We start from the raw sequence: 23,016 nt of genomic DNA, 5'->3' as shown, positions 1-23,016 counted from the left end.
TTTCCTAGGCAGACACACCTATCCCAGCTAACTGTCTATTTACTCACCTACCAGGGCAAGTTTCCACCAAATGCTAACCTATTTATCTGCCTATTGCCCCATTCACCCTACCCCTCGCCCACCTACGATTCAAATGCCCACTCATTTACTCAACCTACTCTCACAGAGCTTAATCGTCTCCACACCTACTCACCCCTTCATCTGCCTCCCAGATCCATGCTGTTCCTGTCGTGAGGGACCTTGTGTGGGGTTTGGGAGCCTAGGAAGATGCTCTAGGAATATAAGCAGAAACAGCTGCTTCCCCTAACAAGGATGAATTCCTTTATTGAACACCTTAGACAATGGGTCTTCTACTGTGTAAGAAACTTTAGATCCATTTTTCAGATGAGGAAATTGAGGATCTAAGAGAATAACAGTCTAAGGTCACACAGCTGGTGAGAATCTCCTTGTACTGTCCCTTCCATGAGACTTCCAATTAGGAGAGAAATTGGGAGACTTGAACGGTGGGAGGGGGATGCTTTCTGATTGGCCACACTTAGGGGCAAAAACAACAACAAACCAACATACATTTTACTAAAATCAAAATTTTACTGGGTAACCTCACGGTGCCAGGCGTTGGACAAGCCTTTAAGATGGCTATCTGCTCCCAGACCACGTTGAACAGGGTGGGTAGCTCAAGTGGTATCTCCGTTGATGCAGGGTGATTTGAGGGGTAGGGGCTGGCTCAGGGATCCCGACGTTCTGGGAAGCTGCAGGCCGTGGACCACATTCCTCAGCTGGGCCTGAGTACTCTCCATCTCAGCCAGGCGGCGCTCCTGGAGAGGCAGTGGCAATGGGCTCGGAGCCAGAGGAGGGTTGCACCCCAACCCTGCTTCCCTCATCCCCCAGATCTTCCCCGGGGCTAGGGCAGGGGACTCACCAGATTTTTAAGCCTGTGATCCTCACTGCTTGGAGCACCATGCCCTGCATCCGACTGCGGGGTCCTGTGGGGATCAGGGGCAAGAGGAGAGGGTCAGAGGCTGAGAAACTCTCCTCCAGCTCCTGGTTGGACAGCCAGGAATTCGGAGGCGGGGCTTGGGCGGAGGCGGGGTTTGTCCATGCAGCGGGGCGGGGCCTAGATAAACGAAGCCCGGGCTGAATCGGAGCCTAGAATGGCTGGGATGAGAGGAGACAACCAATTCTCGAGGGCAGGGCTTGGACCGTCCCGGATGAGGTGGTGACTGGGATGAAAGTGTGTCCAGTCTGAGAGGCCAGGGACCAGCCTGTTTGGGAGGGCCTGATTGAGGAGTAAGGCCTGGAAGGCAGGACTCGCCAGCGACCTGGGGTGGGCTAACCAAGGGGCGGGGAGAAACAGGTGTGTTGGGGGCGGGGCCGGAAGGGGGCGTGGTCTACCAGGAGTGATTTGCGGGCGATTGAGAGGCGGGGCCTGAATGAAAGTGGGGCCAGGGCAGATCTGATTACAACAGGCTCACCCCCCCGCAGAGCTAATGGAGGAGGGCGGGGCTCACCCTTCACGGAGCCTGGAGTCCAGGTCTTGCAGCTGGCCCTGAAGCTGCTCCTGCTTCTCCGTCAAAGCACGGAGGTGGGTGCCCAGCGACTCCACCAGGCTGGACAGAGCCTTCTGTTCCTCGCGCAGGGCGGCCACCTCACGCTGCAGCTCTGCTAACTGCAGGGAGGGAACAACTGTAACCTGACCCGTCGTCCCGCCCCATCTTCTCCCCGAAAAACTCTGACCTCCTTGTCCCCTGCGCTCTGCTTCCTCACTGCCCTGCCCGGTTAGGAAACCTCGCTCCCGTTTTACAGAGGAACAATTTGAGGCTCGGAGAGGGTTGCGCTAGGCCTGGGGTCACACAGCTCAGCGAGCTCGGCATTTGAACCCAGACCTGCCTGGCTTTCTGTCTTTCCAGTCCTGTCATTTCCTTAGGTGGGCAGACCTGAGCTGGACCTCACCTTGCCCACGGGTCGGTGCGTGCCCAGAGCCTGGTCTCTGTCCCGCGGCTGGTCCAGCTGGCGCTGCCACGGCACCGACGGCTTCCGAGGCAAAGATGCTGAGGCCCCGGTCCAGGGCCGACTTCGGGGGGCGGGCCCGGTGCGGAGCGAGCTTTTGGGTCGTGGCCGGGGCCCTGCAGAGGGGCGGCGACGAGCAGGGCGGCCAGCCGGGACGCTCTGTGTGCGCTGCACCGGCCGGGGCAACCGAGGCAGTCGCTCTTCTTCTGGCTGCGGTCGCGCCCAACTCCCTGCGCCGTGAACGCCGTGAACGCTGAACGATTGGCTCTTGGAGATGAGAGGAGTGTGCTTGGGGAGATCCCGGGGAGCCAGGAAGCCTGGCTTCTCTCCTGCAGAGAAGCTGGAGGTGGAATGGGAGAGCTCAGATCCTTCGCTGGCCCCCGAGGTGACCCCCAGACCTACCTTTGACCAGAAATGACTCCACCTCTGATCTTTGACTTCTATGTGACCTTGGCACTGATGGAATCACATTTTGTTCTCTGACTCTTTCCTGGACTTCTGACAATACAGTCCTCTCTGTGACCCTTGACATGACCATCTCTGTAAGCTCTGATTCCAATCTGACCCTGGGTTTGACCTCTGCTCACAGGGATACCCTCTTTCTTCTCTATCTGACCCCATTTTTTGTCCCTGACCTCTGACCTTAAGCTGATCCTGTATCTGCCTCCTCACAGACCATGGTCCTTGATCTCTCACCATATGACTTTACCTATAACCCTTGACCCGTTTTGGTCCTTGGCCCGACCTCTGCTTACCATATGAACCTGTCCCTGACCCTTGATGGTGCATCTTAACATCTGACCCTGATCTAACCCCTGATTTGACCCCATCCACAACCTCTCACTGAAACCTGACCCTCATCACTGACCACAATGTCACTTTCTCTGTGTGACCCCAAAAGTGACCTCTCCCTAGCCTCACCAATGACCCATCCTTACCTTGGACTCCAATCTGATCCAGTACCTGCCTTCTGAATATACTGTGAACCTCTCTCTGATCCCTTGGGGGACCCCTTCTCCAGCCTCTTACCTTTATGCAACAGTTTCTGACAGTGCATCCCAAGGTGACTGCTGCTCCTGACCCTGATGTGATCTTGTCTTCACCTCGGGCCCCAGTCTGACCCTGTGCTTGCCTTTGGTCCTGCCCCTTCTTTCACCTATCAAAACTGGGTCAGACCTGAGGCAGGCTGATTACCTGGAGTGAACTTGGGCTGGGGGTGGTGGGAGCCTCATCGGCACAGTCACAGGGACAGGCCGGCCCTCCTCAATGGCTCGCAGGATGGTGGGCAGTGGTTCCAGGCTGTCACGGGTTGCCTGATGAGGCATGTAGGAAGGATGGTAAGCAAGCTCTCTAGGACCATAGGTTCCCTGCCCTCTTGCCTCCCTGCCCCACATCCTGGGCTCTGGGATCTGGCCGTACCTGGTCAAGTTCAGCAAAGATGGTACAGAGCTGGGCATGCAGGACTGCCAGCTGGAGAGCTAAGTCACTGCTGCACTGGTAGCCACTGGGTGCTGCATCCACATCCACCATGGCCACTTGGTCCAGGAAGTGTTGCATGGCTGGCCCGTGATCCTCCAGAAAGCTATTCATGAAGCCCATGTATGCCTCCTTCTCACCAAACCTGGGCAAAGGTCGGACCAGATGGGTCAGACCAGGGATCTGCCAGCCCACTGCCTGGCATGTACCACCACCAGCCCCCAGCCTCCAGGGACCTACGGGGCACTGTTGGCGAGGTTCTGGATGACCTTGGCGATCAATGTGAGGGCGCGGGCTGGGCCAGGTGCGGGGTGCTCTGGTGCCAGACCAAAGAGGCTGGGTGCCAGGATGGCAGGACACAGGAGACGCAAGAAGAGAGAGGCGCACACCAGGCGGGGACCCAGTGCCTCAGAGCCACGCGCCTTGCATGCTTCTCGCCAGCCTGAGAACACGGTGCCCAGCTCTGCTGGAAACCAGCTGGGGGAAAAGAGGCAATGGTCAAAGGGAGAGGGAATGGACATAAAGGTCATATTCATGTCAGGATCCTAAGGTCAGAAGTCAGGGATCACCTGCACTGTGGGTTCCAGGATTGGAGACATTGGGGATAATAATGCTTGGGGTCAGGATTTATGGTGTAGTTATTGTGGTGACTTTTGGGGTCAGTAGTCTGGGAGGTGGGGATTCAGGTTCACATGGGGATACAGTCCGTGAGCTTGAGAGGTAGCTATAAAGGAACACGAGATTTGGGTGCCAGATTACATAAAGTGAAGTAAAATGGGCTTGAGGCTACAGAGTCACCTAGGTTCAGAAATTATGGTATTGATGTCCCAAGTGATGTGGGACTAGACATATGGGTTAACCTAGGATCAGAGTTTAAGAAATTAGAATCCCAGGTTTCTTGTGGTCAGTTGCATGGACTTTGGGGTATACAGTCATTTAAGATCAAGGGTCATGAGATTGGGGGTTTTAGCATCACCTGGAATCAAAGGTCATGATTGAGGTCCTGTGTTAACTGGGGTCAGGTAGCATGGAATTAGGATATGGAGTCCCCTGTAGTTAGAGGACAAGGAATTGGGTCCCAGATTACTTGGGGTCAATAACCCCAAGCTGACATGACATGGAGAATGGGTTCCCAGACTTAGCAAACAAAACTTCAGGACAAACAGTTAAACTTGAATTTCAGATAAAATGAATAATATTTTAGTATAAGTATGTCCCAAATGTTGCATGCATCCCATATAACTGGACATTCTGTCTTTATTTGGCAACCCCATTTGGGAATCAGGGTTATTAGCACAGTGGCTGAGAAGTAGGGCTAGGTGCTGGGGCCCTGATTCTTACTTGTAGGAGTGGATGATGTTTTGGAAGACTTCCTCACAACTGTTCCGAAGTCTGGTCTGGTGCTGTGGCAGCTCTGGAGCCGGGCACTTGCTGGGGTCCACCTCACAGTCCTCACTGGAGGCACAGAGACGCTGCACTACCTGCCCTGTAGTTCAGCACAGCCAGACAAGAGGCCGGGGCCATGACCACCAGAACCGATGACACTCAGCCTCCAACTCTGTCTCCAGCTTCCTCCGGAGACACCTAACATCTCTGGGGGAGCCCCCAGTTGCCTCTAGGATTCCAGCATCCCCAAAGGTACTACCTACCACCAGCATTCAGGTTACCTAGGAACTCCCAGATCTCCCCCTTAGGGTTTCCTAGCCCACCCAGATGGCCTCTGACATCTACCCTCTGGCTCACCCAGAGTGGCTTGGAGGTAATCCTGCGCCACCAGCTTCATGTACTCATCAATGGCCTTCGTGGCCAATGTGTTTTCCCGGAATAACAGCGCCTCACGGCCTCCACTGCGTGCCAGCTCTGCGGTGCCCAGGTCTGTCACCAGTGCCTGGGGACAGTGGGGTTTAGGTTGCGCAGGGAGCGGACTGAGCCAGGGGGGTTACGAGCCCTTGGCCAATCACTCACACCTGGGACATAGGCCCCGCCCCCTCCTAGCTGCTGCTCTGGCCGCGTCCTCTCTGCAAGGGCTCTCAAAGCCGGAACTTACAGCCCTCACAGCAGAAATTTAAATCTTTCGGCTCAGAGACTCAGTTCAGGCCCCGCCCCTCACAGCTGACATTCAGGCTCCGCCCCCTCATGGTGCCCCGCCCCCCTCCTTGCCGCCGGGGTCCTGAGCCACCGGTCCCCCCCCCACACTCTGCTGCCCAGAGCGTGCGATCAGTTAGCCTCTGGTCACTCGGGTCCGCCCCGTCGCAGCGCCGCACCTGCGCCCGGCCGGTGGCCTGCAGCACTCGCACCATGGCAGCCGCCAGCTCCTCCTTGGCCTGGGCAGACAGCGCCGGCTCCAGCGCCCCGCAGAGGCGCGCGTAGTGGAAAGTGAGGAACTCCGCCAGCTCCTTGTACCGCTCGGACGGCAGCACGCGCAAGCGCCGCGCCCGGATCCGCGCCCGCAGCGCGGCGCCCACTGGCGCCCCGAGCAGCGGGAACCAGCGCTCCAGACCCGCGGCGGGCGCGCGGGGGACTCCCAGCTCTTCCAGTGCCAGTGCCACGCGGCCCAGCGCCGCTCCCCCCGGGCCAGCTCCGCGCAGCCGCAACGACAGGCGACGCGCCGGCGGCAGCGCTTCGAAGTGGAAGCGCTCGGCCCAGAAGAGCTGGCCGGGGCCAGCCCGCGGCGCTGTGCGCGCTAGTAGAGCGCCGTCCAGCCATAGCTCGGCGCGCACGCCTGCTGTCCCCGCCGCCGCTCTGGGCAGTCCCTTTGCCTCGTGCACCCACACGCTCAACCACGTCTCTTCCCGTTCCAAGTTGTCCTGCGGACCGGAGTGGGTTGGGGGAGGCGTCGGTGCTCCACGTGGGGCACCGTGCCCCCAGGGAGATCGCTGGGCCCTTGGGGAAAGACAGGGGCCACGGCGGTCTCAAGGCGGTTTGGCGAAAGCCCTCTAGCTTTTCTGTGCTCTCGAGGAGAGATCCGGGCTCCAGGGTAGCAGGAGCAGCGCGGGGTGGGGACTTGCTGTTTGCCTGGTAGGCGGGGTTTTGGGTGCAACTAGGTCCCGGATTGACTAGAAGGGACCGGAGTGTTTTACCAGGAGCTGGTAACAGATGGAAACTGAGGAGGGTCTCGGAGTGGTTGTGAAGGTGTTAGCCGGCAGGTGTGTCAAAGAGGCAGGGTTAGGGCGCGGGCGGGGGTTTGGTTTGGGGAAAGGAGGGGAGCGGGCTGTGAGCGGGGCCTCCATGTCCAACTTATCTGCTGTACTGACCTGGCTGGGCTGGAAGTGGCGGCGAAGGTCCTCGACCCAGCGGTCTCTTTCAGCCGCCGAGCGGCAAGAGAAGCAGCGGCTCCCGCCGGTCCACGTTACCTGTTGGAGACGGGTTCAAGGCTGCGGTTGAGGCCGAGCGTAGAACCAAAGGGTCGGGGTGAGGTGGAGAGTTGTCTGCATTTACCTGGAAGCAGTGGGGCTCCTCCAGGAGGCTGGGGTGCAGTGGCCAGACCCTCACATCCCGCTCAGCACCCAGGTCCAGCTCGGAGAGTGTGGCCAGCGACTCCCGAGATCCCAGAGCACTGGGGGGTCTGGGGAGAGGACTTTTGTTTTTGTTTTCGTTTTTGAAGATTTTATTTATTTATTTGACAGAGATCACAAGCAGGCAGAGAGGCAGGCAGAGAGAGAGAGAGATGGAGAAGCAGGCTCCCTGACAAGCAGAGAGCCGGATGCAGGGCTTGATTCCTGGACCCTGGGATCATGACCTGAGCTGAAGGCAGAGGCTTTAACCCACTGAGCCACCCAGGCGCCCCTGGGACGTTTAAACAAGTGGTCATTCTTCCCTCCTTGCCACTGACCCATCCCCTATAGCCTGAAGGGTGGAGGGAGACCAGGATGAACCTGAACCTAAATTGGGCTCGAACCCATCGCTTTTAGGATAAAAATTCAACTCCTCATGGTGGCCGGTGTTACCTTGTAGAGTACAGTCCTTGTCACCTTTTCACCACATTTCCCTGCACTTAATCCCTTTTTCTGAGCTCCAGTCATCCTGGCCTTCTTTTTGTCACTTTGTCTGGCCTCTTGGCCTTTGTACTCGCTGTTTCCTAGCCTGGAATGCTTTTCCTGTCCATCTTGGCCAGGGGGAACTTCCATCCATCCTTCAGATCTCAGCTCAGGGGTCCCTTTCTTGACACTCCTAGACCAGGGTGTGACTTAGTTCCTGATTTAGAATCAGCGTGTAGACCCTGCCCCTAACTTTCAGTCGAATGGTGGCTTCGGCATTGCTCAACATGGGGCAGGACACTGAGAGGGCCGTTGGAGGCGTTTGGTGAAGGTGGGAAGGATAGGCAGGTGAGGGGGCAATGCTGAATCCCAGAAGAGCCCCTCTGCCTCTCAGAGACTCTTACCCATCCCGGGAGGCACTGGCTCCGAGCTCCGACCTGGCCTTTTTCTTCTCTTTCAGCCGCTTGAGCAATCCCTGTGGGAAGGGGGTATCAGCTGGACAGAACCTGTTCTCCGTCCTCAACTTCTCTCCCCCCACAATGTCCTGGATGGTCTGCTGGTTTGGGGGGGACCACAAGCTCAGGCTGTGTTAGCAGTAATAATAAAGGCAACCAATAGCTCCTTTTTCTAAAGCGCCAACCCTGTGCTTCTCTGCATTCTCTGTTGACTTCTAATAAACAGCCCTGGGACCGGGTGGGGGGGGGGGATTCTCATTAGGTCCATTTGACTGATAGGGATATTGAAGCCAAAAAATGGCCTGCCCAAGATCATTCAGTAAGAGTCCCCTTTCATCTCTGAGGGTCTGGGTGTCTTTGCTCTCCCCTCCACCTCCCACTGGATGCCTTACCCGAACGTTGTGGACCTGGTTGGGGCCAGCAGCGTCTGGCTCAGTCTTTCCAGTGGTCCGATCTGTAGGTGGTCAGGGGTGGAAGGTTGGCGGATGGGATCATCTTGAATTCTGCCCCACTTTGACATGCTCCCAAATGCCCTCGCCGTCCACATCTCTGAAACTTACCTGGATCCCTGAGGTTTCCCATGGCTACCCTGATGCTGCCTTCAGAGCTAGCGCTCCCTGCCCGGGGCCGGCGTGGACCCTGTTGTTCATAAGAGTGGGTAGTCATACAGGGGAGGCAGACAGGCAGACAGAAGGAGAGGCAGCCACTTTCCATTATCCTCCCCATCCACTCTTCTGTCTCCTTCCCACCCTCTTCTCCCCTCCTCTCATCCCTGTGCCCCTTCTCACCTCCTCCTCACCCCCAAGCAGCACCAGCTTCCCATCGAGCAGGGTGAAGGCCCCAATGTTCCAGATGGGTACATCAGGTGTGGGGGCCTCAGGGATCTGTGGGGCAGGGGTCTCTGGCTCTGGCTCAGGCTCTGGGGAGAGGAGTAGGTGCTGGGAACCTGGGAGTCCTTTCTTTTCCCTCAGAGGACCCTCTTCATTCACAGAGGCTCATCGGGTTTCCCTCCCAGGTGTCTCCTCTCCCCCCACCCCCGCACCCCAGTCCACAGGCAGCCATGTCAGGCTGCTGTTGGACAAGTTTCCACCCCTCTTTTGTCCTTGTTCCCACAGGCCATTGGTAGTGGACACATGGGCCATGTACTGTGTTTACTGCTCCACATGCATTCTCTCATTTAATCCTCCAAAAGCCACTCAATGGCTATCACCCCCATTTTGCCAAGGAGAAAACTGAAAAACAGAGAGGTTGAGTGACTTGCCCAGGGTCATACAGTTTGTGAATGGCTGAGCTGGGCTTCAGACACAAGCATTCTTCTCTTAACCAAGACAGTAGGTAGGTAGGTCCAAGAGGTTAAACAAGACCGCATCCTTAGTTCCTTACACAAAGAACTAATCTAAGGTAGAAAGCATTCCAAGTTTGAGAAAGGAATAGAAAAAAGATCTGGGTAGGGAGAAGTGGTGGTGCAATGGGACAAGGAAAGCCTCCAGAGATGGTAGGTTTGTGCTGGGTCTTGGCCAACAGGTTGGATTTTGACAGAGATGGAGGGGACTAGGGCAGGAACAGCTTGGACAAAGGCTCGGAGATGGCAAGGCCCAGAAAAAGCAAGAAGGGCCCATAGGGCTCAGAGGCTAGAGGGGGAAGATCCAGGATGAGACTGGTACAGAACCTTGGGTGCCAGTTCGAGAACGGGAGGAAATGGGGAACCACAGGAGGTGTTTGAGCAGGGGAGGAGCAGTCCTGCTTTTTGGAGAACTCTCTGGATCCTATGGAGTGGGCAATACTGGATACCCTGAAGGGGGCTGAAGGGATGCCTCTGCAGAATGGGAATACGAACAGTGAGAAATGAGCTTTTCGAATAGATGAGCTGAATCAATCCTCCCAGATCACCTGTCTGTCCTACTGTTTTCCCATCAGGGGAATAAATACTCCACTTGTCAATAGGTCACTTAAAACTTGCTGGGCCCCGGGCTAGTGCTGCATTCCTGAACTCCAGTCTTCAAGGCATCCCTTTCTCTTCTAGATCCCTTGTGGAACAGCCCCATCTGTCATTTCTGGTTTAGTTGTTTACTGTCTGTTATACCCACTACACCGTGAGCTACATGGGGCAGGAAGTTTCATCTGTTTTGTTTGCTGCTGTGTCCTTAGTGACTAAATCAAGGCCTGGCATGTTGTAAATGCTCAACAGACCTCTGTTTGAATGAATGAATGAATGAATGAATGAATGAATAAATGAATGAATATGAGCAAATGAAATAATATATGCTTTAAGGTAGGGATTAGACCCCCATTTAACTGATGGAGAAGCTGAGGTTCAAAGAAGTGAAGAAACTGAAGATGTGGAGGCCAGAGAGCAGAGGTGGATATCCAGGCAGGAGAGAATGAGCCTGGGCTCATTCTCATATGAACAGAGACCCATTGAGGAGAGACCCACTGGGGCCAAGAGCCATTTGGCATCTGGATGGTACCACCTTCCATCTCTTCCCTCTCCCTTCCCCAGGATGGACCCCCAGCCCACAGGTCCCTGGCCACTCCCCTCACCCCCCAGTCCCTGTGTGAGGGGGAAGAGGGAAGAGGGCAGCTGGGCCCCAGCCACTTCCTGTTGGGCTTTTGCACTCCCCACAACTTCCTGTGTCTGTAGGGCTGATGCTCAGGAGGCAGACAAAACCTAAGCATCCGGCCTCCCAGCCCGGGGAAGGGGGAACCATGTACCTTGGGCCTCTGGCTCTGGTCCTGGCTCCAGTGGCGGGCTCTTATGCCTTCCCCAGAGAGTCTTGGATAGCCTCAGGCGGCTTGTGCGTGACTCCTTGGGGGGCGCAGAGAGGACACGACGGAAGAGCGAACGAGAGGCAGGCTGGCTGCTGACTCCGGGCTCCTGGTGGCTTAATGCCCGGCCCCAGCCTGCAAGTCTGCCCCAGCGGGAGCCTCCGGCTACTTTCTCCCCATCGCCCCCTGTGTGCCAGCGGTAGGAGGTTAGCGGGGAGGAAGCTGCTGCCGGCTGGGTTTGGGAGGTCTTGCACGGTGATGGTGGGTCCATGGCGGGGTTCTCCTGGGGGACAAGGGGGTGACAGTTCTGCCCAGTGTGTTCCCACATGCTGTCTTCATCTTGGCCCCCTCCCCACTCTCAGCTCCACCCCCAGGGAACCCCTTCAGTGGCCACACGCCCTCTCTCCCTTACCTTGATTTTCTGGCCAGCCTCAAAATCAGCAGCCGTCTGCGCCCTGCCTGGCTTCCTCCCGCTGAACGCAACTCCACGTGACCCTGTCTGTCCCACCCCACCCCACAGCCAGGCTGGGAGGGCAGAGTGGGGGCAGGATGCAGGAGGCAGAGGAGGTGACAGAGCAGGACCCAGAATCTCTCATTGATCCGGAGGCAGCAATGCCTCTCTCTGAGCCTCAGATACCTTCTCTGCAGAATGGGTACAGACTGACCAGGTGCTGGTGAGAATACAGGGTACCTGGAGCGCTCCTCTGCTGCTGGTCAGAGTGTAGATCAATTTACCTAAGTTGGAAAACTGGCATGATCTCCTAACAGTGACCATACACCCTTCCTCTGGTCCAGCGGTTACAGTGCTAGGTATACACCCAACAGACAAGCCCACTAGCACTCTTTGTGATAGTCCCAAACTGGAGGCCACCCGAGTGTCCGTCTACCGTGGAATGGATCAGTTGTGATCCCATCTGCAGTGGGATACCATGCAGCAAGGAAAGGAGCAAACTTCTGGATGATTGATTAAACCCAGATGAATCACAAACGGTGCACAGTAAATACCTTGTGGTCCCTTTTATGTAGTCGCAAAGGAGGCAAAACTGTGGAACAAGTCAGGATGTTAGCTTCCTTTGGAGGAGGGTAGGGGAGCATGAGAGAAGGTTCTCAGCACATATATATTTGTTTGTTTTGTTTTGTTTTTCCTAATGGTGGTGAAAGTCACATAACAAATTTAACATGTCCCCTTTCTTGAACTGGGTGAGTGCTTGTTACAAGGGTGTGTTCTGTTGTGACAATTTATTGAGCTGTACAGTCCAGTGCACTTTGTCTGTATCTTCCTGTATCTCTGTTGTACCTCAGTGTTTACTTGTAAAAAGAGGTGGGCAAATGCTGTTCTAAGAAATGAATGAGTCAGCATGAGATTCAGCCGAATCCTGGCCCAGGAGTGGGTTCCAGTGCCAGCTGGTCCTTCGCTCACTGTGTGACCTCAGGCGAGTCACTTCCTCTCTCTGAGACTCTGTTTCCTTATTTGTACAACAAGATGAAAATATTAGCTCCAGAAGGTTCATAATGGGAGTCTTTGTTTACTCAATAAATGTTTCCTGAGTGCCCACTATATACTAGGTGTCGGAGAAGCCACAGGGAACTGAACAAACTTGGTTCTTGCCCTCCTGGAGCACACAGTCCAGTGGGGGAGAGAGATCCTGAACATCAATGTAGGACATTCCTAGCTGGTGAGGAGGACTTGGAGGAAAATAGACTGGAGCAGAGACTGAGGCTAAGTGGAAAAATCCAGGAGGACCTCCCTGAAGAGGTGACACTTGTGGCACAAATCATAAGGAGTTGACCATGGGATGAGCATACAAGATAGAAGGAACAGTTTGTGCAAAGGCAAGGGTGACCAGAATTCACAGGACAGGGTGGGTAGGACCACTTTCATGGGCATGTGGTCTGGGCAGTCATCGAGGACCCACATGCTTAGACAGGTACCACACTGAGTTTGATTTCATGCTTTGCTGTTGTTCTTGAAGTTCCTGCTTTTTGAACAAGGGGCCCTGCATTTTCATTTTGCCTCATGCCTTACAAATTCTATAAACTGTCCCAAGGAGTAGGGCCTTCCATGAGGGCCAAAGACCTTTTTTCTTGGAGCTGGACATGTTCACATAGATGCACACACCTTAGATATGCCCGCCTCCTTCATGCTGTTCTCAATCCATTCACTGCCCACACGTAGAGTTTCCCCATGTTCCGATGTATCCCTGAGTCTTTCTCACTTCACTGAATACTGATCCACTTCCACCTCACTGCATTTTTGCTGGAGGTCTTTCTCTGATGAGGGAGTCTACTCTACCCATACAGTCCGCAGCCCCAAAGTGCTGGAGAATTAATACCTCCTGGAGATCAGCCCTTAACCAAATGATGACGAGGGTTGGGGGATTAATACTCCAGCTCCCTTGAATCAGTATGACTCTGAGGTGTGTGTCTTATTGTCCCCCAGAGGTCCCCAGAGGGATTGAGCTCCATGTCCCCTCAGTGCCAACTTACTTGATAAAGTACCCTTTCCCAGCTGCCTTCCCTTCCCTACCTCCTCCTCATTCCCCAACTGATACATCCTGGGATCACCCTCACCCCCCAAACAAACTACTTGCACTGAAATTCTTGTCTCTGGTCTGCTTCTAGGCAAATACAAGTTAAGACAATGTGTGCACGGCACCTGGGTGGCTCAGTCGTTAAGTGTCTGCTTCGGCTCAGGTCATCATCTCAGGGTCCTGGGACTGAGTCGCACATCGGGCTTCCTGTTCAGACAGGAGTCTGCTTCTCCCTCTCCCTCTGCCCCTCCCTGCCACTCATTCTCTCTCTCAAATTAACAAATAAAATCTTAAAAAAAAAGACAACATGTGCAAACACAGATGATGTATAGATACAGACTTTCTTTTCACTGTCTCTTTATTGGAGGTCTGTGGCTGGCATGTTTGTTGGAGGTGGCTCCTTTCTGGATCTCCTGGAGGCCCTCCTGGCCATTCTTGATTTCACATTCTAGAAAAGACAGGGGAGGGGAGCATGGGTGGCTCAGATGGTTAGGTGTCTCCCTTTAGCTCAGGTCATGATCCCAGGGTCCTGGGATGGACCCCTGCATTGGGCTCCCTGCTCAGTGGGGAGCCTGCTTCTCCTTCTCCCTCTATTCCTCCCCCTGCTTATGCTCTCTCACTCTTCCTGTCAAATAAATCAATAAAATCTTAAAAAAAATAAAGAAGAAAGGACAGGGGAGTGTGAGGCTTGGGGAGTGGGGGCCTGCCCATGTCACCATGGGACAATGGATAGGGAAGAGGACAGGGAACCCAACGTGAGGGGGTGGGTACGTTGCTGATTGCTGGCCAGTATACAGGTGAGACAGGGAGTGGGCAGGTAACATGAGATTGTACAGGTGGGAATATAGCGATGTTTTGGTGATCGGGGTCAGGGGCTGGGTGGGATCATGAGGCCAAGGTTATGCTGACTGGACATAGATTGCTCTGTCATAAGAGCTGTCATTGGGGTTCAGGGAGGCTGGGGCTGAGTAAGCATCCTCAGGCTGAGATGGGGCAAAGGACTGTAGCAAAGGGTTAGGGACTGGACAAAGGTTGCACAGGCAAAGGGGTTTTCCATAGAGGGTTACAGTCTAAATGTTGTGTGGATAGAGGGCCCTTTGGCTAGGGGACAAGAGCGAGGCCAAGGTTGGTTAGGCTGGGTGAGGCTGTGTAGGCAGAAGGGGTACTGTAGGGTCAGGGTCCATGCTTTGGTTGGGAGGGCAGAGGTGTTGGGGCTAGGTAAAGGACAAGCTGGCTGGGTCAGGGCTGAGCCGAAGCTGTACAGGCGGAGGACGGTGGGTAGGGGCTGTTGCAAGTAGAACGACTGAAGTCTGGGTCTAGGTTGCCTGAATAGAGGGACTGCAAGGGGGGCCAGGAACCTGGCTGAGGCTGTGTGGGCCTGGGGGTCACAGTAAGGGGTCAGGGGTCTGTCGAGGTTGGGCAGGCAGACAGGGGTCAGGGCTGAATTCTGAACTTGCGCGGCAAGATGGGCCATAGGCGGGGTCCCTTACTCACCGCCGCGAAGCGCGGCCAGGTGCGCAGCAGGCTGAAGAGCGCGTCCCCAGGGCAGTCAGTGCGCACCAGCTGGCGGTGGCCCAGCAGCGCGTAGTCGGGCCGCAGGAGGCCAGCGCGCACTGCGCAGCCAGGGAGCAGGTCCTGCACGGTGTGAAGCGCAGCCTTCGCAGGCAGCTCAGCTGTGTAGTTGCCCACGAAGGCCACGCCGAAGCCGCGAGTGTTGTGGCCCAACGTGTGCGCGCCCACCCAGTGCCAGCCGCGGCCCTCGTACACGTAGCCGTCTGAGCCGATCACGAAACTGTAGACGGGAGTGGGAAGCAGGCACCGTGCCGCGTGAGCGAGGCCCCGCCTTTCATCTGGGCCCCTACCCCAGTTCTGCCCCTGAGCCAAGGGCCACTTCCGACCCAAGTCCCGCCTGGTCGCTCTGGCTCTGCCCCGTGCATCCTCTTCCCACTCCCACAGTGCCACTGCAGAAGCTCTCCGGTTTTTCTGGATCCGACCGTCAGCATTGGCCAATCCCCTTTCTACCCAGCCCCTCCACACAGTCTCAAGTATAGCTCCTGCCCAGTTCAGAGACCTTTTCTGTCTTAGGTCATATTCCATCGATGCTCCGTCCCAGACCCGGCTCTTAACACAAGTCTTGCTCCTTCCTCAGGTCCTGCCTCCTTTCCTAGTTGCTATCCCAGACCCAAGAATCCCAGGGCTAAAGCCGGGACTAGAGTCAAGGCCACGCCGCCTCCATTTGGCCACACCCACCGCCAAGGCTCCTCCTCCGTCTCGCCCCGTTGGCTCCGGCCCAAGCCCCGCCCCCGACCAGGCTCCACCCACCCAGGCTCCACCCTAAAAGGATATCGAGCCCGGGGCCTCAGTTTACCTGTAGCCGATGTCGTCCCAACCCCGAGTATCTTGGTGGAAGCGCTGCATAGAGCGCATGTCGGCGGCGCAGTGCGCGAAATCCGTGCAGGGTGGCGCGGGCACGTATGTGTGATGTACATACAAGAACCTGAGGGGCAGCTGCAGCGGCCTGGGGCTACCCCTATAGGGGGCGGCGCCCCAGCGGCAACGTGGGTGGATGGCCGGGCACCCTGCAGAGAAGGGAGTCCGAGGGCTGGGGTCAGCCAGCGTTTCTCTGCCTGCCGCCTGCCTGCACGCCCGTTAGAGCACACATATGGACCATCCCTCCAGAGTTCCTCCAGATTTGAGGACATTTTCGTCTTGCACCACACACTGGCCTCCACGGGGCTTTAACGTCACTGAATTTAACAGCATTTCAGTCCTATTGGAATATCTGCTATGCTTCCCATCACCTTGAGGATGAACCCCAAGAATTTTAGCTCTTATTTTAAGGCCCTTTACTTACAATCCAGGACCCAACCTCTCCAGCTGACTCTGCTCTGAGTTCTAGGGAGGGACAGCCACAGTGAAAAAAGAGGAATCTCAGCCTCCATGTCTTATGGGACTCTAATTGTGTGTTACTTGCTTTCCCTGCTTCATCTCTCTTAAACCACCCAGCACGTCCAAGAGGAAGCAATTATTTTCCCAGGCTTCACTGAAGAAGGTGAGGTTCAGAGAAGTGAAGCAACTTCCCTAATGGTGCACAGGAGTTATGGCTGAACTTCCATTTGAACCTCTGTGCCTTTGTGAGTCCTGAGCCCACCTTCTGTAATGCCCCCTACCTTCCCAAACTCTTCTTCTTCTTCTTTTTTTTTTTGGATGAACTTTTATTCATCCTTTAAGACCCAAATCTGGCCTCTCCTTACCTGTGCAGCTGCCATGGCTCCCCAGCTTGAACCCCCATTTCCCTCTCTGGAATCCTCCAGTTGTGGATCTCCTTGACCACACGAGGCTAAGAGTGTATCTGTGAGGGGGGAGGTCCCAGGGGCTGGGGGCCCTTCTCACCCAGGAAGGCCTCAGTGAATTCCTTGGTAGCATTGGTGGCTACCTCTGCCAGCTGTTCTTGGCTCATGCCCTGCAGCTGAGGGTGTGTTGGCTCCAGCCTCTGTAGCAGGATGAGGGCCCCCCATATCTGCTGTGTCAAGGTGGGGGCTGAGGTCAGAGCAGCTGCGTTCTGCCGTCGGAAGTTGCTGCGAAGTCCTGAATCTCCAGCCACTCCAGCTCCATAGTATTGGCTCAACAGGTGGCTGAGAGGTGGCTGAGGCTCAGGGGTTCGGCTTAGATAATCTCCAAGGAGGGCCCCATCCAGGGCCCCATTGAGGAAAGCCATGGTGACTGGCGATGCCCCAGAGTCTAAGAGTGTGAAGGTACGGGGGGCAGAGAGCTGGTCCCAGCAGCCCTCGGTCCCTAGGCCTGAATGGTTCCAGGTCTGGGGGCCCTGGAGGAAGGCCAGACCCAGGTCTCTGGCCAGGGTGACCACCAGGAGGCTGTCCACAGTGGTCGGGGACTTGGCTTTGGCACCTGGCGAGGAGGTTTGGACATCTGGAGAAGTGACTGGGACATCTGGGGAGCTAGACCTAACACCTGGAGAGGTGGGTTTGACATCTAGATCCGTGGCTCTATTATTTGGAGGCAGAGCTCCAACATCTGTAGAGGTGCCATCTGGGGAGGCATCCCTGAATCTTGGGGATGCGGCTCTTATATCCGGAACCACGGTTCCAGTGTCTGGAAAGGCACCTTCAGTATCCAGAGGAGCGGCTGTGCTGTCCAAGGGCAGGCTGACAACTCTGTTCCCTTGTAGCCCTGCCTCCAGCCCTGCCAGAAGAGGCTCTACAGCTACTGTAGAGCCATCGGGTGCCAGCACCACTCCGTATTCCTGCCTGCCCTGGATACCATGTTGGGCCACATCCTTGGTCAGGTCCTGAAACTCTGGGCTCAGTTGCTGGGGATCCAGCCCGGTGTCCTTGATGTTCCACCGCTCCAGCAGGAAGCGATGGAGGACATCGTGGGGGCCAGAGTCTTGGGCAAACAGTAGCAATGCAGAAGCAGTGTGGCTGGCAATGGTGGCTGGTACCTTCTGCTCGAGCTCAGCCAGGGCCTGGATGACAGAGTCCATGAGCAGGGGCAGTGTGGCTGCAGGAGGAGGAACAACATTAGCCCAGTGACCCAGCACCCTCTGTTCCCCACCCCCTGCTGCGTCCACATTTTTCTCAGTGCCCCCAGCTCTTCATTGGACAACCCTGTGACTTCCACCACTGTCCTTGTGTAGATGAGGACACTGAGGCACAGATTACCGGTTAAGGAGCTTAAACGATCAGTGAGCACTGGGGAGCTATGGCAGGTCATGAGCAGGAGAGAGACATGGCCTGGCTGGTATTCTAATGTGAAGAACAGATTCGGGGGAAGCTAGAGTAGGGAAGGAGGGACAGTGTGGGGGTAAGTGATGAAGATGGCCGAAGCCAATGGGATGCACAAAAATGGGAAGAGTTCCCAGGTGTTTTGAGGAGGAAATGGGCAGTTTTTCTTGATGGATTGGAGTTTGGGAGATTTTAGAGGGGAAAGTATCCCTAAGGCTGATGAGGGAGGAGAGAGTGGACAGGTGCCCAGTGATGGAAATGTCAGTGGCTGAACCCAGAACCCAAGAATACTGGCCTCAGAGCTGGGTGAGATGCTGGATGATAGCTAACATTTATTAAACATTTGCTATGTGCCAAGCACCATTCTAGGTGAGTTATATAACTTAATCCATCTAATCTTCACAATGACCCTAATGAGAACAGAGAGGCTGAATCATCTGCCTAGGGTCACACAGCTAGAAAGTGGCAGAGGCAGGATTTGAACCCAGGTAGCTTATTCCTTACACTGTTCAGAATCCAGGTTCTTCTCCAGATGGTCCACTCTATGACTCCTCTATAGCTTTGTTCTTCTCTTTGCCTAAAATGCCCTTTCCTGTTTCTCCATCAAGTAAACATTTTTCCCCTTCTTCCTGTCCTAAATCTATGTTTAAGGAATCTATGTTTGTGAAATAAACAAACTTTCTAAAGTTAGGAAACTTTGAGGAAATTCTACTGATTTTTGCTCTTCTGGCTCCAAGTCCTTCCCTCAGCTCCTGTCCTGACCCTACAGGGAGCATTTGGAGATTGGAGATTCCTTGAGATGGGGGCCTCCTGGGTCTCTAGCCTCACCCTGTACAGGGATGGACACAGAGGGGGCAGTAGTACACTCTTACAGATCTGGGTCCTGGCCCCGGGGTCTCTGCTTCCTGACCTACCTGTCCCTGGTTCCAGCCGCAGCAACAATCCGAGCAGGATCCAGAGGATATCCTGGGCCACCATTGTGGGGTTCCAGATTCTGAGGGACAAATCCAGTTGACCTCAGCAGAGACCTTGGCAGAACTGGAAGGGAATGGGCATAGAGAACTGAGTGGAGCCTTTGGCCACTGTCAAAGTCCAGCGGTGAATGACACGGCTGCCGCTTGCGGAGTTGTGGGCGGGGGATAGTGGGAGCATGGTGATAGAGTGCCCTAGGTCAAGGTCATCTGAACCTCAGGGGCTCCCCCATCCTATTCTGTCCCTCCCAGGCTGAGGTCAAAGGTCAGGAGGCCAGGCCCATCCCAGGAGGGGCCTGGAGGCCAAGTAGTTTAGAGTCCAACAAACCCTGCACCTTCCCAAGAGAGGTAGACTGAGGCCAGTCCTGCAAACCTTACCCGCTTCCTGCAATTATTGTTCTGGAGCTGCAGCTGGCCAGCAGAGGGGACTCTTAGGTGCCCGCCAAACTGGTAAGACTGGCTGTGCTGGGGGAGGAGAGAGAAGGAGAGGCCTGGGGTTGGTACCGCCTCCTGCCTTCTTTTCTGTCAGCACCTCAGGCTCAGGCAGAGGATGGGTGCAGGGCCTGGAGATTGTTTGTTGAGGCCTGCTCTGAGCCCCTGGGATCAGGAGCTGTTACCTCTCACCAGTTCCAGGTCCTGGTCCCAAGCAACCAGAGGAAGCTGAAAGCAGGGATTGGGCCGGAGGATTCAGGACCCTGGCTTTGTCCTGGAAGCTGGCTTCTGGGCTCACCTGGGTTGACAGTGAGGGGTCCTCCTCTTTCCCCTGCAAAGCAGGTCTGTGAGTCCTGCAGAAATGAACCTGCCTCCCCTTTATTCCAGACTCAGGTGGGATGGGCTCCAAGTGGTTAGGGCTGTGGTGTGAATTGCTTCACTGTGGGCCTCCCACCCCGAAACCAGCTTTGGGAGTTTCCAGGAGACCCACCAGGCTGGGGACTCAGTATGGGGCGGGCCCTGGGCAGGCCCGGGAATGCCCAGGCTCAGCCAGGTCTGGGATTCCCCAGGGGGTAGGGGGTGGGGTGTTTTCAAAGCTATAGAGTGTCCTTTCTCTGGGGACCAAGCATCCACAGTGGGGACTCAGGAAGTAGGTGCTGGGGAGGGAGGGAACGGAGGCCACGCTCCAGGGGATTCCAAGGGAATCTCTGAATTCCAGTTTCCAAGGATTTGGGGACAGGGGAAATGGGGAAGGGAGGTGGGCTCTGCCTGGACTATGTGTCCATCTGGTGGGAGGATGGAGTGAGGAAGGGAGGCATTTGCCTAGGGTTCAAAATTTAAGGTCGTGCTGAAAATCTTTGATCAAGTTATATTTTAATGCGATATTTCAAAAGACCAAAGTGAATGCAAAAAATCCACTATAAACAAAATATCAACTTTTTGGAGAAAGAGAGGATCGGAAACAGCCCTGTCCTGAGGCGTATTGGGGCCAGAGGGAAAAGTTAACATCAGGAATTGTGATCCTGTCTTTGTGCCTTGCTTGCTTTACCCTAGTGCCCCCAGAATGTGGAGGGGTGGCTGAGGAGATCCCCATCTAGTGTCCACCTGGACTGGGAATGACCTTGCCTTGGCATTATGGACCCAGGAAGTGTCCCTCTGCGGCTCCCACTGATTGCAGCCCCAGAGGACCCTTCTGGCTTTGTATTACCATCGATTTATGCTCATTTTACCCAGCAGGAAGATGAGCTCAGGGAGGTTAAGTAACTTGCTCAAGAACACATAGCTGAAACCTGGGGAGTGCTCCAAGGGCAAAATATGTTTCCACTATCCTGTGACTGGGTCAGGGTCAGGGTAATTCACACGTAGAAGTGTTTGCAGACTTTCACACCCAAGAACTCCTGGGCTAGTCATCCGGAGAGCCTTGATTCCATTTTGAACCTTGGAATTCGTGGCAGAGGCTGGGTAGATTTCAAGCCAGGGGTATGTCATGGCCGGCCAGCATTTCCCTTAGAGTCTGGGATTTGTGTCCTGGGGTGGACCCTTCCTGCAGGAAGCTTCCTGGATTACTCCTGGTTCTGCCCTTTACCCATCCTGGCTCTCTAGCCTGAGGAGCCTCGCTTTGACTCAGACCCATCCACGCAGGGCTAGGAGTTTCTATGTCCAGTTTTATCTCCCCCAAACTGGGAGATGCTGATTCCTCTTAGGGTGCCCAGAAGTACCTGGCACAGGCCAGGTACCAGGTGGGTGTCAGGGAGGGATTGCTGAGTGCACAAAAGGCCTGATTGAGGATGTGGGGTCAATTGGGGATTAGGCTGTAAAACATGTGCACACACACACACACACACACACACACACACACGCACGCACCCACACACCAAAGTGCCTGGTCTGGGCTGGGCCTGGGAGTTAGCAGAAAGGCTGGGATTCCCATGATGAATCACCAGTCCCCACCCCTGCTTCCCTTACACCTCATGAGGACCACCTGCCAGGGTAGGTCAAGGCCCCTCCAGGCTGTAGACAGACACTATACTCAAGAGAAAAGTCATTATCTGGGGCCTAGGCACAGCTCTAATGGAGGTAGCATTGACACAGACAGACAGACAGAGTCCTGGGCCCTGGATCCAAAGTGAAGGTGGGATCATGGACAGAGGCCAGAGGAAGAGGAACTTGAGGCAAGACTGGGCTTGGGGCCAACATCAGAGTTAATAATGTTCACTTTGGTAGCAGAAGCATAATCATGAAGACCCTGATAATAATAATTATTAATAATAAAAACTGCAGTGGGCGGGGCTTAAAGCCACGATTTTATTTATATGTCTGTAGTTTTTTATTCAGCTCTGGGTTTTGTTAAAGGATGTAGGGCAGGAGTCTGCAAATGACAGCCTATGGGCTGGCCGTCTGTTTTGTAGACGATGTATTTTTTTTGCTTTTGGGACTTTTTCAAGGTGAAATTCACCTAATATAAAAGGAACCACTTAAAAGTTTATAATTCTATGGCATTTAGTACATTCAGAATGTTGTGCAGTCATCATCTCTCTCTTGTTCCAGAACATTTCTATCACCCTGAAATAAGACCCCGTACCCACTCGCAGTCACTGTCACTATCCCCCAGCTTCTGGGAACCACGGACCTGCTTTCTGCCTGTTCTGGACGTTTCACACACATGGGATCAGATACTATGTGAGTTTTGGTGTCTGGCTGTTTTTTTCGCTCAAGATAATGTTTCTGAGGTTCATCTGGGTCATGGTGTGAATCAGCGCTTCTTATCATGAATCTTTCTTTTTTAATTTAATTTAATTTAATTTTAAAAAGATTTTATTTATTTATTTGACAGAGAGAGAGATCACAAGTAGGCAGAGAGGCAGGCAGAGAGAGAGAGGAGGAAGCAGGCCCCCCGCTGAGCAGAGAGCCTGATGTGGGGCTCAATCCCAGGACCCTGAGATCATGACCTGAGCCGAAGGCAGAGGCTTTAACCCACTGAGCCACCCAGGCGCCCCTCATTCTTTTAAAAAAAAATGATTTTATTTATTTATTTATTTGCCAGAGAGAAAGAGAGAGAGCACAAGCAGGAGATGCAGCAGGCAAAGAGAGAAGCAGGCTCCCAGCCAAGCAGGGAGCCCTGATGTTGGACTCGATTCTAGGGCCCTGAGATTATGACCTGAGCCGAGGGCAGACGCTTAACCAACTGAGCCACCCAGGCATCCCTGAGTCATTCTCTTTTTATGGCCGAATAATATTCCATTGTATGGATGTGCCACAATTTATTTATATAAATAAACAAATTCATGTAAACAAATGATAGGAACACGTCCTCCTCATTCATTTACATATTGTCTATGACTGTCCTCATGCTGTAATGGCAGAGTTGAATTTTAGTGGCAGAAACCATCTGGCCTACAAAACTGAAATATTTGCTACACGGCTTCCCCCTCCCCCAGCTTTATGGAGATATAGTTGACATGTAACACTGTGTAAAGTTAAAGGTGCGCAACACGATGATTTAATACATGTAAATTGCAAAATGTTTACCACAATAAGGTTAGTTAACACATCCCATCACCTCACATAGTTATCTTTTTTTTTGTTTGTTTGTTTTTGTGGTGAGAACTTTTAAAATTTACTCTTAGCAACTTTCAAGTGTACAGCACAGTACTGTT

At 54.4% G+C, this 23,016-nt stretch overlaps 3 protein-coding genes across 8 annotated transcripts in view; 1 reads left to right on the top strand and 2 right to left on the bottom strand.

Moving 5' to 3' along the window:
* Window positions 1-566: 566 nt before the first annotated feature.
* Window positions 567-11,151, bottom strand: RASAL3 (RAS protein activator like 3). The gene is made up of 18 exons (XM_047699172.1): window positions 11,094-11,151; window positions 10,628-10,964; window positions 8,704-8,834; window positions 8,476-8,554; window positions 8,308-8,369; window positions 7,865-7,935; window positions 6,922-7,048; window positions 6,738-6,836; window positions 5,748-6,290; window positions 5,227-5,371; window positions 4,825-4,969; window positions 3,724-3,960; window positions 3,427-3,628; window positions 3,202-3,320; window positions 1,951-2,347; window positions 1,509-1,666; window positions 920-983; window positions 567-815 (listed from the first exon to the last, which is right to left on the bottom strand). The coding sequence occupies exons 2-18, from the start codon at window positions 10,950-10,952 to the stop codon at window positions 675-677; spliced, it is 3,045 nt and encodes a 1,014-aa protein (XP_047555128.1). The 5' UTR covers window positions 10,953-10,964; window positions 11,094-11,151; the 3' UTR covers window positions 567-674.
* The window catches only part of LOC125083162 (ultra-long-chain fatty acid omega-hydroxylase), a 59,378-nt gene continuing 46,856 nt past the window's right edge, over window positions 10,495-23,016 (top strand). For 2 of the 5 annotated variants that reach the window (XM_047699222.1, XM_047699186.1), the window contains exon 1: window positions 10,495-10,887. The gene's annotated coding sequence lies outside the window, so the exon portion shown is untranslated. Of the gene's footprint in view, window positions 10,888-21,907; window positions 22,040-23,016 lie in introns of all 5 variants that reach the window. The other 3 variants (XM_047699213.1, XM_047699195.1, XM_047699203.1) reach the window with 3 other exon arrangements.
* PGLYRP2 (peptidoglycan recognition protein 2) lies at window positions 13,551-19,685 on the bottom strand. Of its 2 annotated transcripts, none has more exons than XM_047699245.1 (6): window positions 19,659-19,685; window positions 18,872-18,995; window positions 16,606-17,733; window positions 15,581-15,791; window positions 14,707-15,004; window positions 13,551-13,660 (listed from the first exon to the last, which is right to left on the bottom strand). In XM_047699245.1, the coding sequence occupies exons 2-6, from the start codon at window positions 18,933-18,935 to the stop codon at window positions 13,571-13,573; spliced, it is 1,791 nt and encodes a 596-aa protein (XP_047555201.1). In that variant the 5' UTR covers window positions 18,936-18,995; window positions 19,659-19,685; the 3' UTR covers window positions 13,551-13,570. The 2 variants fall into 2 exon arrangements, with proteins under 2 accessions (XP_047555201.1, XP_047555212.1); XM_047699256.1 differs by lacking the exon at window positions 19,659-19,685 and adding an exon at window positions 19,307-19,354.

Source organism: Lutra lutra, chromosome 1, assembly GCF_902655055.1.
Source record: "Lutra lutra chromosome 1, mLutLut1.2, whole genome shotgun sequence".
In the NCBI taxonomy this organism is placed as follows: domain Eukaryota; kingdom Metazoa; phylum Chordata; class Mammalia; order Carnivora; family Mustelidae; genus Lutra; species Lutra lutra.
The sequence above is the reverse complement of the archived record's forward strand: the minus strand, read 5'-3'. Positions and strand labels throughout refer to the sequence as shown.